Source organism: Loxodonta africana, chromosome 2 (genome assembly GCF_030014295.1).
Source record: "Loxodonta africana isolate mLoxAfr1 chromosome 2, mLoxAfr1.hap2, whole genome shotgun sequence".
NCBI classification, from domain to species: domain Eukaryota; kingdom Metazoa; phylum Chordata; class Mammalia; order Proboscidea; family Elephantidae; genus Loxodonta; species Loxodonta africana.
The window spans coordinates 83,999,062-84,017,816 of NC_087343.1; the positions used below are offsets into that span (position 1 = coordinate 83,999,062).

The 18,755-nt window shown below is 37.6% G+C and overlaps 1 protein-coding gene across 1 annotated transcript in view; it reads left to right on the forward strand.

The window, feature by feature from the left end:
* Positions 1 to 18,755, forward strand: part of JMY (junction mediating and regulatory protein, p53 cofactor) — a 107,655-nt gene that overhangs the window by 23,204 nt on the left and 65,696 nt on the right. The window contains exon 2 of the mRNA XM_023545580.2: positions 13,436 to 13,609. Within this exon, the coding sequence (XP_023401348.2) occupies positions 13,436 to 13,609 (174 nt within the window). The remainder of the gene's footprint in view (positions 1 to 13,435; positions 13,610 to 18,755) is intronic.

An 18,755-nucleotide genomic window follows, 5' to 3' on the forward strand; every position in this document is an offset into this window, starting at 1 on the left:
ACCCTTTGAAATCTTCTGTTCAGTTCTTTTCCTTCATCATTTCTTCCATTCTCTTTAGCTACTCAATGTTCAAGACCAACTTTCACAGTCTCTTCTGACATCCATTTTGGACTTTCCTTTGTTTCCCATCTTTTAAATGACCTTTTGCTTTCTTTATGTATGATGTCCTTGATGTCATTCCACAACTGGTTTGGTGTTCGGTAATTAATGTTCAGTGCGTCGGGTCTGTTCTCCAGATGGTCTCTAAATTTAGGTGGGATATTCTCAAGGTCGAACTTTGGCTCTGGTGAACTTGTTCTAACTTGCTTCAGCTTCAACTTGAACTTGTATATGAGCAATTGTCTGTTCCACAGTCAGCTCCCGGCCTTGTTCTGACTGAGGATATTGAGGTTTTTCCATCATCTCTTTTCATGGACGTAGTCGATTTGATTCCTGTGTATTCCATTTTGCAAGGTCCACATATATAGTTGCCGTTTATGTTGTTGAAGAAAAGTATTTGCAGTGAAGAAGTCGTTGGTCTTGCAAAATTCTGTCATGTGATCTCCAGCATCAATTCTGTCACCAAGGCCGTATTTTCTAACTACTTATCCTTCTTTTTGTTTCCAATTTTCACGTTCCAATCACCAGTAATTATCAACACATCTTGATTGCATGTTCGATCAATTTCAGACTACTGAAGTTGGTAAAAATTCTTCAGTTTCTTCATCTTTGGCCTGTGGTTGATGCGTAAATTTGGATAATAGTCGTATTAACTGGTCATCCTTGTAGGCATATGGATATTATCCTATCACTGAGAGCTTTGTAATTCAGGATAGATCCTGAAATGTTCTTTTTGACGATGAATGTAACGCCATTCCACTTCAGTTTTTATTCCTGACGTAGTAGACCATGTGATTGTCTAAATCAAAATGACCAATACTGGTCCATTTCAGCTCACTAATGCCTAGAATTTTGATGTTTATGCATTCCATTTCATTTTTAACTATTTCCATTTTTCCTAGATTCATACTTCTTACATTCCATGTTCCTGTTATTAATGAATGTTTGCAGCTGTTTTTTCTTATTTTGAGTCATGTCACGTCAGCAAATGAAGGTCCCAAAAGCTGTTCTCCATCCACATCATTAAGGTCGACTTAACTTTGAGGAAGCAGCTCTTCCCCATTCATATTTTGGGCGCCTTCCAACCTGAAGGGCTGCTCTTCCGGTGCTATATCAGATGGTGTTCTGCTGCTATTCTAAAGGTTTTTCATTCAGTTTTTTCAGAAGTAGACTGCCAGGTCCTTCTTCCTAGTCTGTCTTAGTCACGAAGGTCAGTGAAACCTGTCCGCTGTGGTTGACCCTGCTGGTATTTGACATACCAGTGACGTCGGTTCCAGTATCACAGCAACATGCAAGCCACCACAGTTTGACAAACTGACAAATATGTGGGGGCTATAAAGATTAAAAAAGATTATAGCCTAGAAAACTCTATGGGGCAGCTTTAGTCTGTCACACGGGGTTGCTATAAGTCAAAATAGACTCAACAGCACCTAACAACACCGACAACAACTTGACTTCTGAAGCTGAAGATAATTGTGTGATTGGCTTTGTTAAAACAGTTCCTTTTCTTAGAATATCTAAAAATGCTTTAATACAAGAAGTAAACTATGATAAATGGTAATTTGGGCCCCACTTTAGTTTAAATAATTAGTGCTAATTGAGCTAATACAGAATGATAGTAAATGGTAGCCTGAGAAATAATGAGATAGGAAAATTAATTATTTTAGGTAAAAAAAAAACTTACATGTCATTTCTACAGATATAAAAATTGAATACCTAATTTATGTAACTGTACAGATGCTTTTACCTTCCCGATTGATAGTTAATATGGGAGTATTAAGGTGTGCACCAAATCGAGGTTTCTCATACTTTAATATGCATACACATTATATGGGGATCTTTTTTTTTTTTTTTTAATTGTGCTTTAAGTGAAAGTTTACAAATCAAGTCAGTCTCATACAAAACCTTATATACGCCTTGCTGTATACTCCTGGAAACCCTGGTGGTATAGTGGTTAAGTGCTGTGGCTGCTAACCAAGAGATCGGCAGTTCAAATCCCCCAGGTGCTCCTCGGAAACTCTCTGGCACAGTTCTGTTCTGTCCTGTAGGGTCGCTATGAGTTGGAATTGACTTGATGGCAGTGGGTATATACTCCTAGTTGCACCCCCCGCAATGAGACAGCACACTCCTTCTCTCCACCCTGCATTTCTGTGTCCATTCAGCCAGCTTCCGTCCCCCTCGGCCTTCACATCTCCCCTCCAAATAGTACCCGCACACGTAGTCTCATGTGTCCACTTGATCCAAGAAGCCCACTCCTTACCAGTATCACCAGCCATCCCATAGTCCAGTCCAGTTCTTGTCTGAAGAGGTGGCTTCGGGAATGGTTCCTGTCTTGGGGTAACAGAAGGTCCGGGGACCATGACCTCCGGGGTTCCATCAGTCTCAATCGGACCATTAAGTCTGGTCTTTTTATGAGAATTTGAGGTCTGCATCCCACTGCTATCCTCCTTCAGGGATTCCCTGTTTCGTTCGCTGTCATGGCAATCATCAGATGTAGCCGGGCATCTAGTTCTTCTGGTCTCAGGCAGATGTATTTCTGATTTATGTGGCCCATCCTGACTCTTGGGCTCATACTTACTTTGTGTCTTCAGTGTTCTTCATTCTCCTTTGCTCCAGGTGAGTTGGGACCAATTGTTGCATCTTAGATGGCCGCTTCCTAGTGGTTAAGGCCCCAGATACATGGGGATCTTTTAAAATGCATATTCTGATTCTGTAGGTCTGGAGTGGGCCCTAAGATTCTATATTTCTTACAGGTTCCCAGGTAATGCTGGTGTTGCTGGTCCCAGACCACACTTAGAGTAGCAAGGTACTAAATGACCATCACTTTGATATGGTCAGTTATTAAATTGAACTCTGTGGACTAAAGATTAAAACAGGGTGGATTGACCACATGTATGGTTCTTTTTTCCTAATCTGGGAATAGGCTTACTACTAATTGAAACATGCTGCATTTACAGACTCACTGTGATGCTGTAGTCCTTAACATGTACCCACTGCTGCCCCTTTCTCTTCACTCAGATTTTTCATCTGTGATGCTTTCATTCGTACGACTTCTCAAATCTGGGTTGCTCTGCCTCACTACCTAGTACTTTCTGTCCTTAAAGACCCAGTTTAAATGTCAGCATTAGAACACCTTTTCCAACTGCTCTAGCCCACTCTGATCCACCTTTTCTCTATATTTTATTGTCTTTTACAGTCAGTGCTTTACTTTTTTTTGGCTATTTTTTTTCCATTGTCTTAAAATATTCGTAACATAAATGTTGCCATTTTAACCATTTTTAAGTGTACAATTCAGTGACATTAATTACGTTCACAATGTTGTACAACTATCAGCACTATCGGTTTCTAAAATTTTTCGTCATCCCAAACAGAAAGTCTGTGCCCATTAAGTGGTAACTCCCCATTCTTCCCTCCCCCCAGCCTCTGATAAACTTTTTGTCTCAATGAATTTACCTGTTTTAGATATTTTGTATATATAGAGTCACATAATGTTTGTCTTCTTGTGTCTGACTTATTTCACTTAATATAGTGTTTTCAAGATTTGTAGCATATATCAAAACTTCATTTTTTATGGCTAAATAAGATTCCATTTTGTATGTGTATGTGTGTATATGTATACACATGTATGGATATACACACCCATCATGTTTTATCATTTCATCAGTTGATGGACACTTGGGTGATTTTTCACTTTTTGAGTGTTGTGAATAATGCTGCTATGAACATTGGTGTAAAAGTAAATCTGTTTGAGTCATTATTTCAATTTTTCATAGCTAGGAGTAAAATTACGTCATTATATGGTAATTCTATGCTTAACTTTTTGCGGAACCGCAGTGACTGCACCATTTTACGTTTCCACCAGGTTGTGAAGGTTTCAATTACTCCACGTCCTCACCCACACTTACTTTTGTGTTTTTTTTTTTTTAATTTTTTTATAGCCCTCTTAGTGTGAAGTGGTATCTCATTGTTTTTTTGATTTGCGTTTTCCCAAAGACTAATGAAAGGATCCCTGGGGTAACAGTGGTTAAGTGCTAGGCTGCTAACTGAAAGGTCAGCAGTTAGAACCCACTAGCCACTCCCATGAGAGAAAGATGTTGCAGTCTGCTTACGTAAAGGTTACAGCCTGGAAAACCCTATGGGGCAGTTCTACGCCGTCCTGTAGTGTCGCTATAAGTCAGAATCGACTTGAAGGCAACTGGCTTGGTTTTATTCAAGTCCTTTATCCATTTTTTCATTGGTTTGTTTGTCTTTTTGTTGTTGAATTGTGTGAATTCTTTATATATTGTGGTTATTAAACCATTTTCAGGTATATGATTTGCAAATACTTTCTCCCATTCTCTAAATTGTCTTTTCAGTTTCTTGTTAATGTCCTCTGATGTACAAAATTTTTAATTTTAATGAAGTTCAGTTTATTTTTTCTTTTGCTTTCTGTACTTTTAGTGTCATATTTAAGACATCATTGCAAAGTCCAGCGTCATGCAGGTGAGTTTTATAGTGTTAGCTCCAAAGTTTAGGTCTTTGATCCATTTTGAGTTAATTTTTATATATGGTGTAAGGTGAGGGTCCAGGTTTTTTTTGCTTATGGATAGCCACTTGTTCCAGCACCGTATGTTCAAGAGACTATTCTTTCCCCCATTGAATGGTCTCACACCCTTGTTGAAAATCAGTTGACTGTAGATGTGAGGGTTTGTTTCTGGATTCTCAACTCCATGTCGTTGGTCTATATGTCTATCCTTATGCCAGTATTTCACTTTTTTCATTATTGTAGCTTTATAGTCTAAGTTTTAAAGTCAAGAAGTATGAGTTATAAACAGTGTTTTACTTTTAAATCTGTTGGTTTTGTTTCCCTAGGTGGTAAACATCTTAAGGCTAAGGTCTGTCTTGCAACCACTTCATGACCTTTCCTCTTGGATGTCTATTAAGCACTTTGAGTTCGGTGTCTGTAAATCCCTATCTTCACCTCGAAAAAACCTGTTCCTGTTTTCTTTATTGCAGTGGATGTCAGAAACAAAAAGTGTATTATGACACTATACAACAGGGTAGTACTGCCCCGTAAGGCTCCAAGGAGCAGCTGGTGGATTCCAACTGCTGACCTTTTGGTTAACAGCTGAGCTCTTAACCACTGCATCACCAGGGCTCCAGAAACCTAGTTAAAACTAAAACCCAAACCCATTGCTGTCAAGTCAATTCCACCTCATAGCAACCTTGTAGGACAGAGTAGAACTGCCCCATAGGGTTTCCAAGGAGCAGCTGGTGGATTCAAACTGCTGACCTTTTGGTTAGCAAGCAATCTCTTTAACCACCGCTCCACCAGAGCTCCAAGTCATACTTAATTTCTTCCTTTCTCTTCCCCTTAAAAATCAGTCCATTATCATGTTCTGTTGATTTTATCTCCAAATCCCTGCTTGAAAATGTGCTCTTCTCTTCCCCAGTGTAAGCTACTATCAACTTTGATAGAGTTGATACAGTAGCCTGTGAACTTTCTGCATCCATCTGATGACCTCTCCAATCTGTTCTCCTCACTGGAGTATTGGAGTATAACTCAAGGCTGTCATGGTCTGTCTCTGTCTCCAGTATGTTTTTTATTATCGTGCTCCTGCCCGCTGTCACTGTCTTTGTTATAACTTTGCTTTATGTTCTCCATGGGGCCTTCGTACATGCCATTCTGTCTGCCTGGCCCAGTCTTCCCTTCCTTTTTTGCGTAGTTTGTGTTTTTTCATCCTGCAGAGCACAGGTCAAGATTCTTTTACTTTGGAAAGTATTCCTTGATGTTTCCTTGGAACCAAAGAGGGAAAACAAAACAAAAACCTTTAATGGCTTCCCTTTGCTTTCAGCATAAAGTAGCCTGGCTTCTGTCTATATCTCCAAGCTATCTACCTTTCTCTTTACAGAGGTATTCATATATGCAGTTTTACATTTGTTAGAGAGTTTCTTTGATTAATGTCTGTCTCCCCTCCACACTCTAAGCTCCTTGAAAGTAGAAACCGTGTCTGCTTTGCTTCACCATTGTGTTCCTAGCACCTGACAGAATGACTACCTCCTATTAGGGTCATAAAAGTGTTTTTTTAATAAATCAATAAGCAGTATCCATCTTAGTACTGGGCACACAATAGACAGTCCACAAATATAGTACTTTATTGAATGACGTAAATCATCTATATATTAACAGTTGTTAAAATTACCAATATTTGACTTGCTTGTTTTTGCTTTAATTGGCCTCTGTTAAAAACAAACAAACAAAACCAACCAACCAACCAAAAAATTCACCTATTAACAAAGCAGAAAGACTTTGCTCTGAGCAGCTTGTAAAAACAATAGGTCTTAGCAAGGATGAAAACCAGTGTTAATTGGTTACTGTCTCAGTTGTGTAGTGCTGCTGTAATAGAAATACTACAAGTAGATGACTTTAACAAACAAAAGTTTATTCTCTTATGGAAGGCCTGCAGTGCAAATTTGGGGCATTAGCTGCAGGGGAGGAAACCCTGGTGGCATAGTGGTTAAGAGTTAGGCTGTTAACCAAAAAGTCGGCAGCTTGAATCCACTAGGCGCTCCTTGGAAACCCTTTGGGGCAGTTCTCCTCTGTCCTATAAGGTTGCTATGAGTCAGAATCGACTCACAGCAACGGATTTGGGTTTTTTGTTTTTTGCAGGGGGAGGTTTTCTCTCCCCGTTAGCTCTGGGGGAAGGTCCTTGTCATCAATCTTCTACTGGTCTAGGAGCTTCTCAGCACAGGGACCCCGGATCCAAAGGATACATACTTCTCATGGCTCTGCTTTATTGGTGGTAGGAGGTCCCCCTGTTTCTCTGCTCGCTTTTCTCTTTTATGTCTCAAAAGAGATTGACTCAAGATACAACCTAATCTTGTACATCGAGTCCTGCCTTATTAACATAACTGTCTCTAATCCTGCCTCATTAACATCATAGAGGTAGGATTTACAACACAGGAAAATCACATCAGATGACAAAATGGTGGACAGTCACACAATACTGGGAATCATGACCTAGCCAAATTGGTACACATTTTGGGGGGACACAATTCAATATGTAACAGTTACTATGGCTTTCTTTTGAATCTTTTGTTTTGTTTTGTTTTACTTAAAAATACACAACCAAATGTAAGAAATCTCAGTTTGCCTCCTGCCCCTCCCACTCTGGCCTTAGTCTTGCTTTTTGTGCATGTTACCATATTACCAAAAACCCAGACCCACTGCCACTGATTCTGACTCATAGTCACCCTCCAGGACAAAGTAAAACTGCCCCGTAGGATTTCCAAGGCTGTAATCTTTATGGAAGCAGACTGCCCCATCTTTCTCATCAGGAGCAGCTGGTGGGTTCTAATTGCCAACCTTTTGGTTTGCAGCTGGGCACTTTAACCACTATGTCACTAGGACTCTTATGTAAATAATTTTGGGGGATATAATTGGTTACTTTCATTTACCTTGTTATTATATAATTTATGCTTATTGTGGGAAAGTTGGAAGCTACAGAATATTAAAAAAAATCAAGGCACATAATCTGTCAATTCATAGAGAACTACTTTTGAATTCCTTGGTGTATTTCTTCACCTTTTTTTCCCAGTTTTTTAAAATAATATTTCATTGTGTTTTGGGTGAAAGTTTACACAGCAAATTAGGTTTCCATTTGACAATTTCTACACAAATTGTTCAGCGACATTGGCTACATTTTTCGCAGTGTGTCTACATTCTTTTTAATTGCATTCTGGTGGTTCTGTTTCCAGTATGCTGTTTTCCTTGCCCCCTTCTCATTTTTGCTTTAGAGTAATTGTTGACCTTTTGGTCTCATATAAATGGTTTTTTAATGGAGCACCATGCTTATGGATAATAGCCTTTACTTTGTGTGCCAACCTGTTATTTTGCCTTAAAGTGTTATTTTGCTTCAGAGGATAGTTTCACTTCAAGGTTTAAAGAGTATCTCAGGGCAATAGTCTCTATAATAGAGCCCCCTAGTCTCAACTGGTCCAGTAAGTCTGAACTTCTTAAGAATTTGAGTTCTGTTCCCTGTTTTTCTCCTGTTCTTTCAGGGTTCATCTATTGTGAGCCTGATCAGAACAGTTGGTAGTGGTAGCCAAAAAAAAAAAAAGCCAGGCACCATCTAATTCTTTTGGTCACAGGGTAGATGAGACCGTGGCTTGTGTAGGCTGTTAGCTCTGTGGACTAGTTTCTTCTCTGAGACTTTGGTTTCCTTTTCGTTGCCTGTGATATATTACAGTGTAATTACAGACATGCTATAAATGGTTTATCTTTTTTCTATCTTAGTGTTATATTCTGAACATTTTCTTATGTTAAGAAAAATTCTTCCAAAACAATATTTAATGGCTGTACAACATCTTATGTAGATAGACTATGATTTGTTTAACTATCTTCTTACTATTAGCTGTTTAGGGGTTTATTGTTTTGCTGAGATACTAATATGTATATGGCTAGCCTGTTCTTACATCTTGTGCATTAAGTTCTTGGCTGAATCTCTGATAATTTTACTTAAGAAAGAGTCTTGGAAGTAGCATTATGGGATGGCCATTCATTATTGGTAAAAGTAATTACTTAGAAGGAATGACTATAGAAAACATGATATTTTACATATTGGGCATTGTCATATGTATCATCATTTTTTATTTCATTTATGTGATGTGGAATAACCCATGATGATCCTCACCCTTCTATAAAAAACCTGTTATTGCTGCCATGTCAGTTCTGACTCACAGTGACCCTACTGGACAGAGTAGAACTGCCCCATAGAGTTTTCTAGGAGCCAGCTGTGGATTCAAACTGCTGACCTTTTGGTTAGCAGCAGAGCTCTTAACCACTGCGCCACCAGGGCTCCTAATCTTGTATTATCCCTTCCTTTTTGAATATGACAGGGACCTGTGAATACTGTGAGATATCACTCCCCTACTTATGTTCCTTTTTATGCTAAAAGGAGATTATGGAAGGAGCCCAATCTAATCATATGAGCTCTTTAAAAGCCGAGCTTTTTCTGGTAGCAGAAGTTGTCAGAGAGATTTGAAAGATGAAGAAGATTCAGCACAGCTGGGTTGAAGATGGAGGGGCCCTGTGAGAAGGAATTCACGCAATATTAAGGAGCTGATTGAGGCTCCTGGCTGATCATCAGCAAGGAAACAAGGACTTCAGCGTACAACCACAAGGAGCTGAATTGACATCAACCTGAATGAGCTTGAAAGTGGATTCCTCCGCAAGGCTGCCAGACAAGATCCTGAGCCGACTGACACTTTCACTTCTGCCTCGTACGGCCCTAAGCAAGGAATCCATTCAGGCTTGACTTCATGAGATAATAAGTGGGTATTGTTTTAAGCACCCAAATTTGTGGTAATTTGTTACGTAGCAATAGAAAATTTATATATATGGAACCCAGTGCCACTATTAATTTACTAATCTTATTTTGACTGACCTTTAGGTTTTTTTGTTTGTTTTGTTTTTCTTAGGATTTTGGAAGTAATTTCCCTGAGGTCAGGCTTTTCCGTTTTCACAAGGTTGTAATGTTGTAACTTTCCATCCCTTCCTCTTAACGTGTAAAATGTTTATGATGCAATGTTAGTTCAGAACTTTATATGTGTCACTTTTAATAACTATATGATATCCACCAAGTACATTTACCGTAATATATTTAGCCATTTCCTATTTTAAGATATATGAAGAAGAATTGGGTATCAGGATTAGAGGAAGACTCATTAACAACCTGCGATATGCAGATGATACAACCTTGCTTGCTGAAAGTGAAGAGGACTTGAAGCACCAACTGATGAAGATCAAAGACCACAGCCTTCAGTATGGATTACATCTCTACATAAAACAAAAATCCTCACAACTGGACCAATAAACATCATCGTGATAAATGCAGAAAAGATTGAAGACAGATGTACTTGTGGTTAGCAGTTCCTTTTTGGTTTTTCTATCTTCCTTTTCTAATATAAGTGTTTAAAGCTATACATTTTCCTCTAGTGCGGCTTTAGTTGTAGCCTATGAATTTTTATAGGTCGTATTTTCATTATTAATCAGTTCAGAATATTTTTTTATTTCCCTTGTGACTTATTTTTTGAACATGGGTTCTTTATAAGCAAGATGTTTAATTTCCGAATATTCAGGGGTTTTTCCTGATATTAATTCCGTGGTCAGAAAACATACTCTGTTTCAGTTTTTTTAAATTTGGGGGACTTGTTTTTATGGCTGTGGTCTGTCTTGGTACTGTAACACATATGCATAGAAAGAATGTGTATTCTGCAGTTGAGTGTAATTTTCTATAAATGCCAATTAGGTTATGGTGGTTGGTAGTGTTATTCAGATCTCCTTTGTTTCCAGTGATTTTTGTTTAGTTCTATCAGTTGCTGAGAGAGGAGTGTTAAAAATCTTCAACTCTGTGAATTCTTTTTCTTTCTGTCTGTTTTTGCCTCATTTATTTTGAAGCTCTGTCATTAGGTGCATATACATTTATGATCATCATGTCTTCCTGATGAATTGGCCCTTTTGTCAGTGTGGAATGTTCTTCTTTGTCTCCAGTAGTACTCTATTCCTTGAAGTCTACTTTATGTGATATCAGTGTCTGTTTCCGTTCAACTTTTCTGTGTCTTTGCATTTTAAAATGCATTTCTTGTAGACAGCACGTAGTTGGGTCTTACTTTTTTTTTATTTAATTCATTCCAACAATATCTTTAAAGTGTTCAGTCAATTTACATTTAAAGTCATTCTCAATAAAGTTGGATTTAAGATTTCTGCTTACTCTGTTGACTTTAGCTATCCCTCTTTGCATTATTTTTCCCCCAGTGGTTGCTGTAGATGTTATACCATACCAAAAAAACAAAATCGCTGCCATCGATTGATTCCAACTCATAGCAACCCAATAGGACAGAGTAGAATTGCCCTATAGGGTTTCCAAGGCTGTAAATCTTTTAAAGATGCAGATTGCTACGTCTTTTTCCTGCAGAGTGACTGGTGGGTTTGAACCGCCAACTTCTCAGTTAGCAGCTGAGCACTTAACCATCGTGCCACCAAGGCTCCTCCTGATTATACCATACTTAGAGTTAACTTTGTACTACTTCGTGTAAAATATAAGAACTGCGTGTCTTGTAGGCCCATCTACACCCCTGTCCTTTATGCTGTAGGTGACATATCCATATACATTATAAACCTTTCAATATTACAATATTATAATTTTTGCTTTAAACACGCACATATATTTTAGAAAAATTAAAAGAAAAAAGTAATCTTTTATATTTGCCCATTTACAGACCATTTCCAGTGTTCTTTATTCTTTTCTGAAAATCTAAGTTTCCATCTGTATCATTTCCCTTCAGCCTAAAGTGTAACATTACTTATCGTATAGGTCTGCTTGTTTTTCAGTAGTTTGACTATGATGAACCTACATGTGGGTTATTTTGTACTTATCTGTTTGGGGTTATTTGAATTTTCTGAATATTGTTAAAACAGAAATCGTTCAGCCAGTAATAGAAATTGAAGTTTATTGAATATATGACTTGCAAATGGGGGTAACATTTCAACTGGAGTGTCAGAAATGCTCCAAAGATGAGAAGACCTTCCAGAATTCACAGAACTGATAAAAAAAAAAAATTTGTGATCAGGAAGAATTTTCATACAGCATTGTCTTGAAGAACAATTAAGCAATTACTGATGTACATAGCTCCCACGCTGATGTTTGGAGTCTGTTTCCCAAAACTAACTGAATTCCTCAAAAGAACACAATGCCGGAAGTAAAGCTGTCTTACTAGTTTATCTGGACCATTGTTTGACTCAAAGGTGGCTTTTAGGAGCCAGTTTTTTCAAGACTCAAGGTTCAAGAAGACAATGGCCTATGTAGGTTACCCCAGCTTCCATGAAAGCAAGAAATCTGGATTTCAGGAGAATTAAAATGGTTTTGTCAGTATGTAAATTAATGTCTTTCACCAAATTTGGGATTATTTTGGCAATTATTTCTTGAAAAAAAAAATTTGCCCCATTTTCTTTCTCCTCTCTTTCTAAACACAACTCCTTCTAGAACATCAATTAGCTGTCCATTAGACCTCTTGGAATTGTCTCACAGGTGCCTCAGGCTTTGCACATTTTTTCTTTTCTTCAAGTTGGTGGAGTCCCTGAGTGGGACAAATGGTTAAGTACTCAACTGCTAACCAAAAGGTTGGTGGTTCAGACCCATCCAGAGGCACCTCAGAAGAAAGGCCTCTGGATTTGCTTTCGAAAGGTCACAGCCCTGAATCCTGTGGAGCGCAATTGTATTTTACTGCAACACATGGGGTTATCATGAGCTAGAACCAACTTGATGGGTTTGGTTGTGGTTTTTTATCTTCACGTTCACTGATTTTTTTCTGTCATTACTGATGTCCTCCACCCAAAACCAAACCCAAACCCATTGCCATTGAGTTAGTTCTGACTCATGGTGACCCTATAGGACAGAGTAGAATTGCCCCATAGAGTTTCCAAGGAGCAGCTGGTGGATTTGAACTGCTGACCTTTTGGCTAGCTAGCTGAATGCTTACTCCTCCACCCATCCAGTGAAGTTTTTTTTCCAGATATTTTTCAGTTCTAGAATTTCCTATTTTTAATAGTTTCTGTTTCTCTTTTGAGTCTTTCTGTTTATTTATTCTTTATAAGCATATTTCCGTCATGTCCTTTAACATCATTATAACAGCTTCTTTAAAATCTTGCCTGTTAAATTCAAATACGATTCATCAAAGATTGGACAGGTCTATAAAACAAAAAATAACACATGTGAGGAATATGCTTCTTAGTTCAATCAGATATATGAGACCAGGCAGGCAGCTCCTGTCCAAAGCAGGACAAGAAGGGATGAAGGGCCAGGAACTGGACAAATGGACTCAGGGAAGCCAGGGTAGAAAAGGTGAGTGTGCCGTCACATTGTGGGGATTGCAGCCAATGTCACAAAACAATATGTGTATAAATTTTTGAATGAGAAATTAACTTGAACTATAAACTTTGACCTAATGCACAATTAAAAATGAAATTAGAATGGCATTAGATCTCTTAAAAGCAACATAAGGAGCAGTAAGACGATTGAGCAATACCTTAAAATTTTTTAGGAAAAATAATTTCCAATGTAGAATTCTGTATCCAGCCTAATTTGCATCAGGTGTGAGGAGAAAATAAAGAATTTCAAATATACCCACACACACACACACAAAAAAAAAAAAAAAAAAATTGGTGCTTTTAGTTCCCTCCTGCTTTGCTGTGTTTCAGAGTTCCAGAGTCCTGAGATGAGAGGGAGGGAGTTACAAAGCAAGTATTTTTATGCTACATTTTCTACTTTCTTAGTAATGAAGCTTTCTTATTCTACAGCTCTTGGATAAGCACAAGAATACAGAGAGCATGGTGGAACTTCTGGACTTGTATCAGATGGAGGATGAAGCCTACAGCAGCCTTGCAGAAGCCACAACTGAACTCTATCAGTATTTACTACAGCCATTTCGAGACATGAGAGAACTTGCCATGCTACGAAGACAGCAGATCAAGGTAGTATTATTTTTAGACCTAAATAGCACTGGGTTTGGGTTAAATAGTAGACTGCCTGTTTTATAGTCCTCAACCTGGCTGGCTATGTGTGTCTTTTTTAGCTTGACTAATGAATCAGGACATAGAACAAGAGAGACTTAGTCTCAAGATTAACACACTCTCCTTTATTAATGCTTTTGGAAAACATTGTGTTGTCAGACAATTTTATATCATAAACTTGGCATTTTGGTCAAAATGGTAATATGAAATTTAAGTAAGAATTGTTAGACGCTGCAGTTGCCTCCAAAGTTTTGAATGAACTGTAGTTGTTTGTCCATTAACAATTCAACTGGAGGGCCAGGAATGAACTAGATGACGTGGAGGCCCTGACTCTGCTGCCATGTGTAGCAAACACAGTCTGTTCAGTTTAGTGTCAACAATCCAGGACCTATATGAATTTTTACTTTCATATTAATTACATTACAGTTTATATTGGGCATTAACATTAGCAAATTGATTGAACCTACTTGTTAGGCTGTATTGTTACTAGCGTCACTTACTGCTCCATTTTTTCCTGGGAGTTGGGGTGTAGGTGAGGAGAGACAGCCAGCATACTTTAAAAATTTGTAACTTTTTTTCTTTTAAGGTAAAAATTGGATTTTACTACATTCTTTTTCTAAAACATTGCTCTTCAAATATTCCATCAGCCATGACCACCCTTTTTTTTTTTTTAGCTTTCTTGGGAACTTTCAAAAAGAAGTATTTTTAGTAAACAGCTAGATTTACTTAGCAAGTAATTGTTTTCAGACACCACAATAGGTAGTAGTAATAATTGTCATTGCTACGCTCATACAGTATATCAGATTGCATTAAATGGTGCTATTACATAAATTTCCTCATTTAATCCTCACGACAACCATGCAAGTGAGTGCTTTTATTGTGCCTACTTCATAGATAAGAAAAATAATACTGGAATAATTGTCACAGCTAGTTGATAAGTGGTGGAGCTGTACAATACTCAAATTCAGGTCTTCCAAAGAAAAATGCTCTTTTTCACTGCGTTGCTGATTACTACTTACTTTTAAATTAGAAAATCCATGCTTAGTAAAATAGCAATTATAGTTGATTTGGCAAGGTATTTGTTATAAGCAATGCTAAAAAATTGCTTATTTTGTGCAGTATCACTGTGTGGCTGTTTGCCACAGAAGTATTTCAGTTCTTACGATGACATTTTATAGCCAGCTCACTTACATTTGGAGCGGTTGTTTCTGATTTGAACTGTACTTGTGTTACTAAGTCAGACTCACAATATCAATACAGATCTTTCTGATACAACTCCCCAAGTAGTCTTTTCAATCCTAATTTAAGTTCTGCTAGTATTTTTTGTGTTACCAAGATACACAGCACCTAAACAAAGTGAGATACACAGCCATGTTTCACTCTGACAGTAGCAGTGTTAGCTGTGATGTGTACTGAACTGATCTAATGAATCGTCAGTGAGAAAAGCTATCATGTAAAGTAGAGATGGTACCTGAGTATATACGTATGTCTGTTGTGCTGTCATCAGTATTCAGACTTATTCTAGGGATATATTATTTTCTTAAGTGCATTTAAGAAGAATTTGCACTGAATTGATTTTGTTATAAATGCATTTTTCTAAGTAACTAGCCTTCAAACATTTTCATTTGTCCCAGTTGCCAGTGTACTATCTGAACCCATGCCCCAGAAGTGGTGGGCCTATGTGGAGCCTAATTCAGCCTGGCAGAACACTTCAGGGCGACTGATTTGGTTCTGAGGTTTTTCTTTTCCCAATGGTCTTTTTGTTCGAATTCTTAGCCGTTTCTTCCTGGGAAGTGAACAAAAACATTCCCAAAACCAAACTCATTGCCGTCGAGTTGATTCCAATCATAGCGACCCTATAGAACAGAGTAGGTCTGCCCAATAGGGTTTCCAAGGCTATAAATCTTTACAGAAACAGGCTGCCACTTCTTTCTCCCATGGAGCAGCTGGTGGGTTTAAACTGCTGACCGATCAGTTAGCAGCCAAGTGTTTTAACCACTGTGCTACCAGGGCTCTTTAAACAACATTAGGGCCATGAAATTTTAACGGGAGTCCTTGGCAAGGTATTAAGGAATGAGGTTAAAGTTGTGCCTATAAATTTATAGCTTTAAATGCTTATATTAGGGAAGAGAAGATGTCTCAAATCAATTTTCTAAGCTTCTACCCTGAGAAGCTTGGGAAAAAAAGAGAGCAAATTAAACCCGAAGTTATGTAAAAGTTTTAAAAAAAAAATTAGTTGTGGAGATCAATGAAATAGGAAACAGATCCTAAGAACAGAGAAAAATTAATCAAACAAAATCTTGTTTTTTTTTTTCTTAAATCGAGAAATTTTATAAACCTCTCACTAAATTCATCAAGAAAAAAGGAAAACCACGTATTATCAATATATGGCGTTAACGTGCAGACACCACTGCAGATGCTACAGATGTTGGAAGGTTAATAAGGGAATATGAACAACTTTGTGCAAATAAATTCTGCAACTTAGGTAAAATGAACATACTTCTTAGAAAAATACGCATTATCAGAACAGATTCAAGGAGAAATAGAAAATTTTCAGTAGCCTTATAAATATCTAATAACAAAATTGAGTTCGTAACTAAAAACCTTCCCAGAAAGAAAACTTCAGGCCCAGATGACATCATTGGAAGATTGTGTCAAACATTTAAGGAAGGTATAATACCAGTCCTTCACAAACTCAGAAAATAGAGAAGGGAACACTTCCCAACTCTTTTTATGAGGCCAGCATTGTCCTAATACCAAAGTCAACTGAAGACGTTATAGAAAAAAAGAAAACCACAGATCAGTATCCCTCATGAATGTAGACACAATAATCCTTAACAAAATGTAATCACATTGAATTCAGTAATCTGTAAAAAGGATAATATACTGCTCAGGTTGGTTTAACATTCCAAAAAATAAATCATTGGTGCCTCCTAGTTTGTTGCATAGTGCCTGGGGTGTTAAAAGCTTGCAAGCAGCCCTCCAAGGCACAACAGTTGGTCTCTATTTGCCTGTAGCAAGAGAAAGGAGAGGCAGGAATAGGAGGAGGAGATGGAACATGAGGCAAATTGCCTATACAAATTACAGCCCACTTTAAGACCAGAAGAACTGGATGGTGCCCAGCTACCATTACTGAACATTTTGATCAAACATCCTATAGAAGACTCTTAATCAAAAGGGGAAAATGTAGAACAGAAGTTCCCATTCTCATAGAATCCAGATTTTCTAGAGCCAGGGAGGCTGGGCAAACCCCTAAAACTATTGCCCTGAGAGTGTGCTGTCACTTTATAGAGAGAGCACTAGGGTCACATAACAATGTGTGTATTAATTTTTGTATGAGAAACAAACTAGAGCTGTAAACTTTCACTTAAAGCACAATTAAAAAAAAAAAAAGCATATAGTCATCTCAATGAATGTGGAAAAAGCATTTGAAAAAAATCAACACCAATTTATGATAAATTATAAGTGAACTAAGACTATAAGGGAATTTCTCAAGCTTATAAAGAGTACTCAGGAAAAATCTATGGCTAGCATCATACTCCGTGGTGAAATACTGTCTACCTAAGGTCAGTGAAACACAAGGATGTTTTACTGATTTCCTGTCACTTTCACTCAGTATTGTACTCAGTATCCTGTAAAGTGGAATAAGGCAAGATAAATGAAAAAATGGCGTACCTGTTAGAAAAGAAAAAATAAAGCTTTCTTTATTCTCAGAAGACATAATTTAATGAGTGTGTAGAAAATCCAAGAAAATTAAAAAATAATACCAGAACTAGTAAGCTAGGTGTTGCAGGACATTATCAAATTTCAGTGATCCCTGTGAGATGTGCCTTTTTATACAGAGAAGCATATAATCAGGTTGGTTCTTTCCTAACTCTAGCACTAAACTACATTCACTGTAATTTGGCACAGTTTGCATAGGAGAGGTTAACTCTGAAGCTCTGGTTGTTGAATTAATTACCAGGCACGTGTATGCAACATGTAAAAAATTTTTTATAATGATTCATTCTGAGAAGGTGCTCTGAATTCTTATATAATATTTTTGTCATTGAACAATTGTACACCGGCACTGTAGTACAGATCTGTATTATTATATATGCTTCTTGTAATGTTCTCAAATCACCTCACTATTATGTATGTCTCTGTAATGATTTTCACTGTTAATGTTTTCATAGTGCTTCTAAACACCTATGTATAAATCACTATTATATACACATCTACAGTGCTTTTACACTGTTACGATTTTCTTATGCTTTTAAATACCTAGGTGTAAGTCACTATTATGTATACTTCTATAATGCTTTTTACACTATTATGATGTTTTTATAATGCTTTTAAACACTTATGTATAAGTCACTTTAAATGTAAAATTAGACAGTGTCTGAAGTTAGAAATAGAAACATGTATACTTCTATAATACTCTTTAACCATTAACTGTAAGTTGTTAGAAAGTTGTTCTAACCTTGGAAATAGACATTTATAACATATGTCGTAAATAACTCCCCTAAATTGGGCTGTGAACCTGTACTCTGTGATAACAGAATATAACAATCAAATCTCTATCAATTAGCAACCATAAATATGTCACTGAACAATTCCCATAATTTTTAATTAATCAAATTGGCCTTGAAATGTATGTAGTAAACAAGAAAATAAATACATTATGCCATAACTGGCAACTCTATAAATTAGCAAAATATAGATATGTAATACAACTCTTAAACCCATTGCTGTCCAGTCAATTCTGACTGATGGTGACTATAGGACAGAGTGGAACTGTCCCATGGGGTTTTTAGGGAATGGCTAGTAGATTCAAACTGCCAACCTTTTGTCAGCAGCCTGAGCTCTTAGCCACTAGAGTTCCCTTAATTGGCAATAAAATATACCAGTTATAGTTAAACATGACAGCACACATTGTATATAAACCCATGGAGTTCTGCCCATTTTTGGAGAAGACAGAAGCCCTGATCCTCAGTGACTGGCCAGACCCAGAGGGCAGAGCAGGCTCTGGGATCATGAAGGGAGACTTGCAGGGGTGGGAGTGGAGTCCTGGAGGCGGCTATACCAGGTAAGCTCTGACCCAGTACAGGAAAAAGGTGAAGTGATT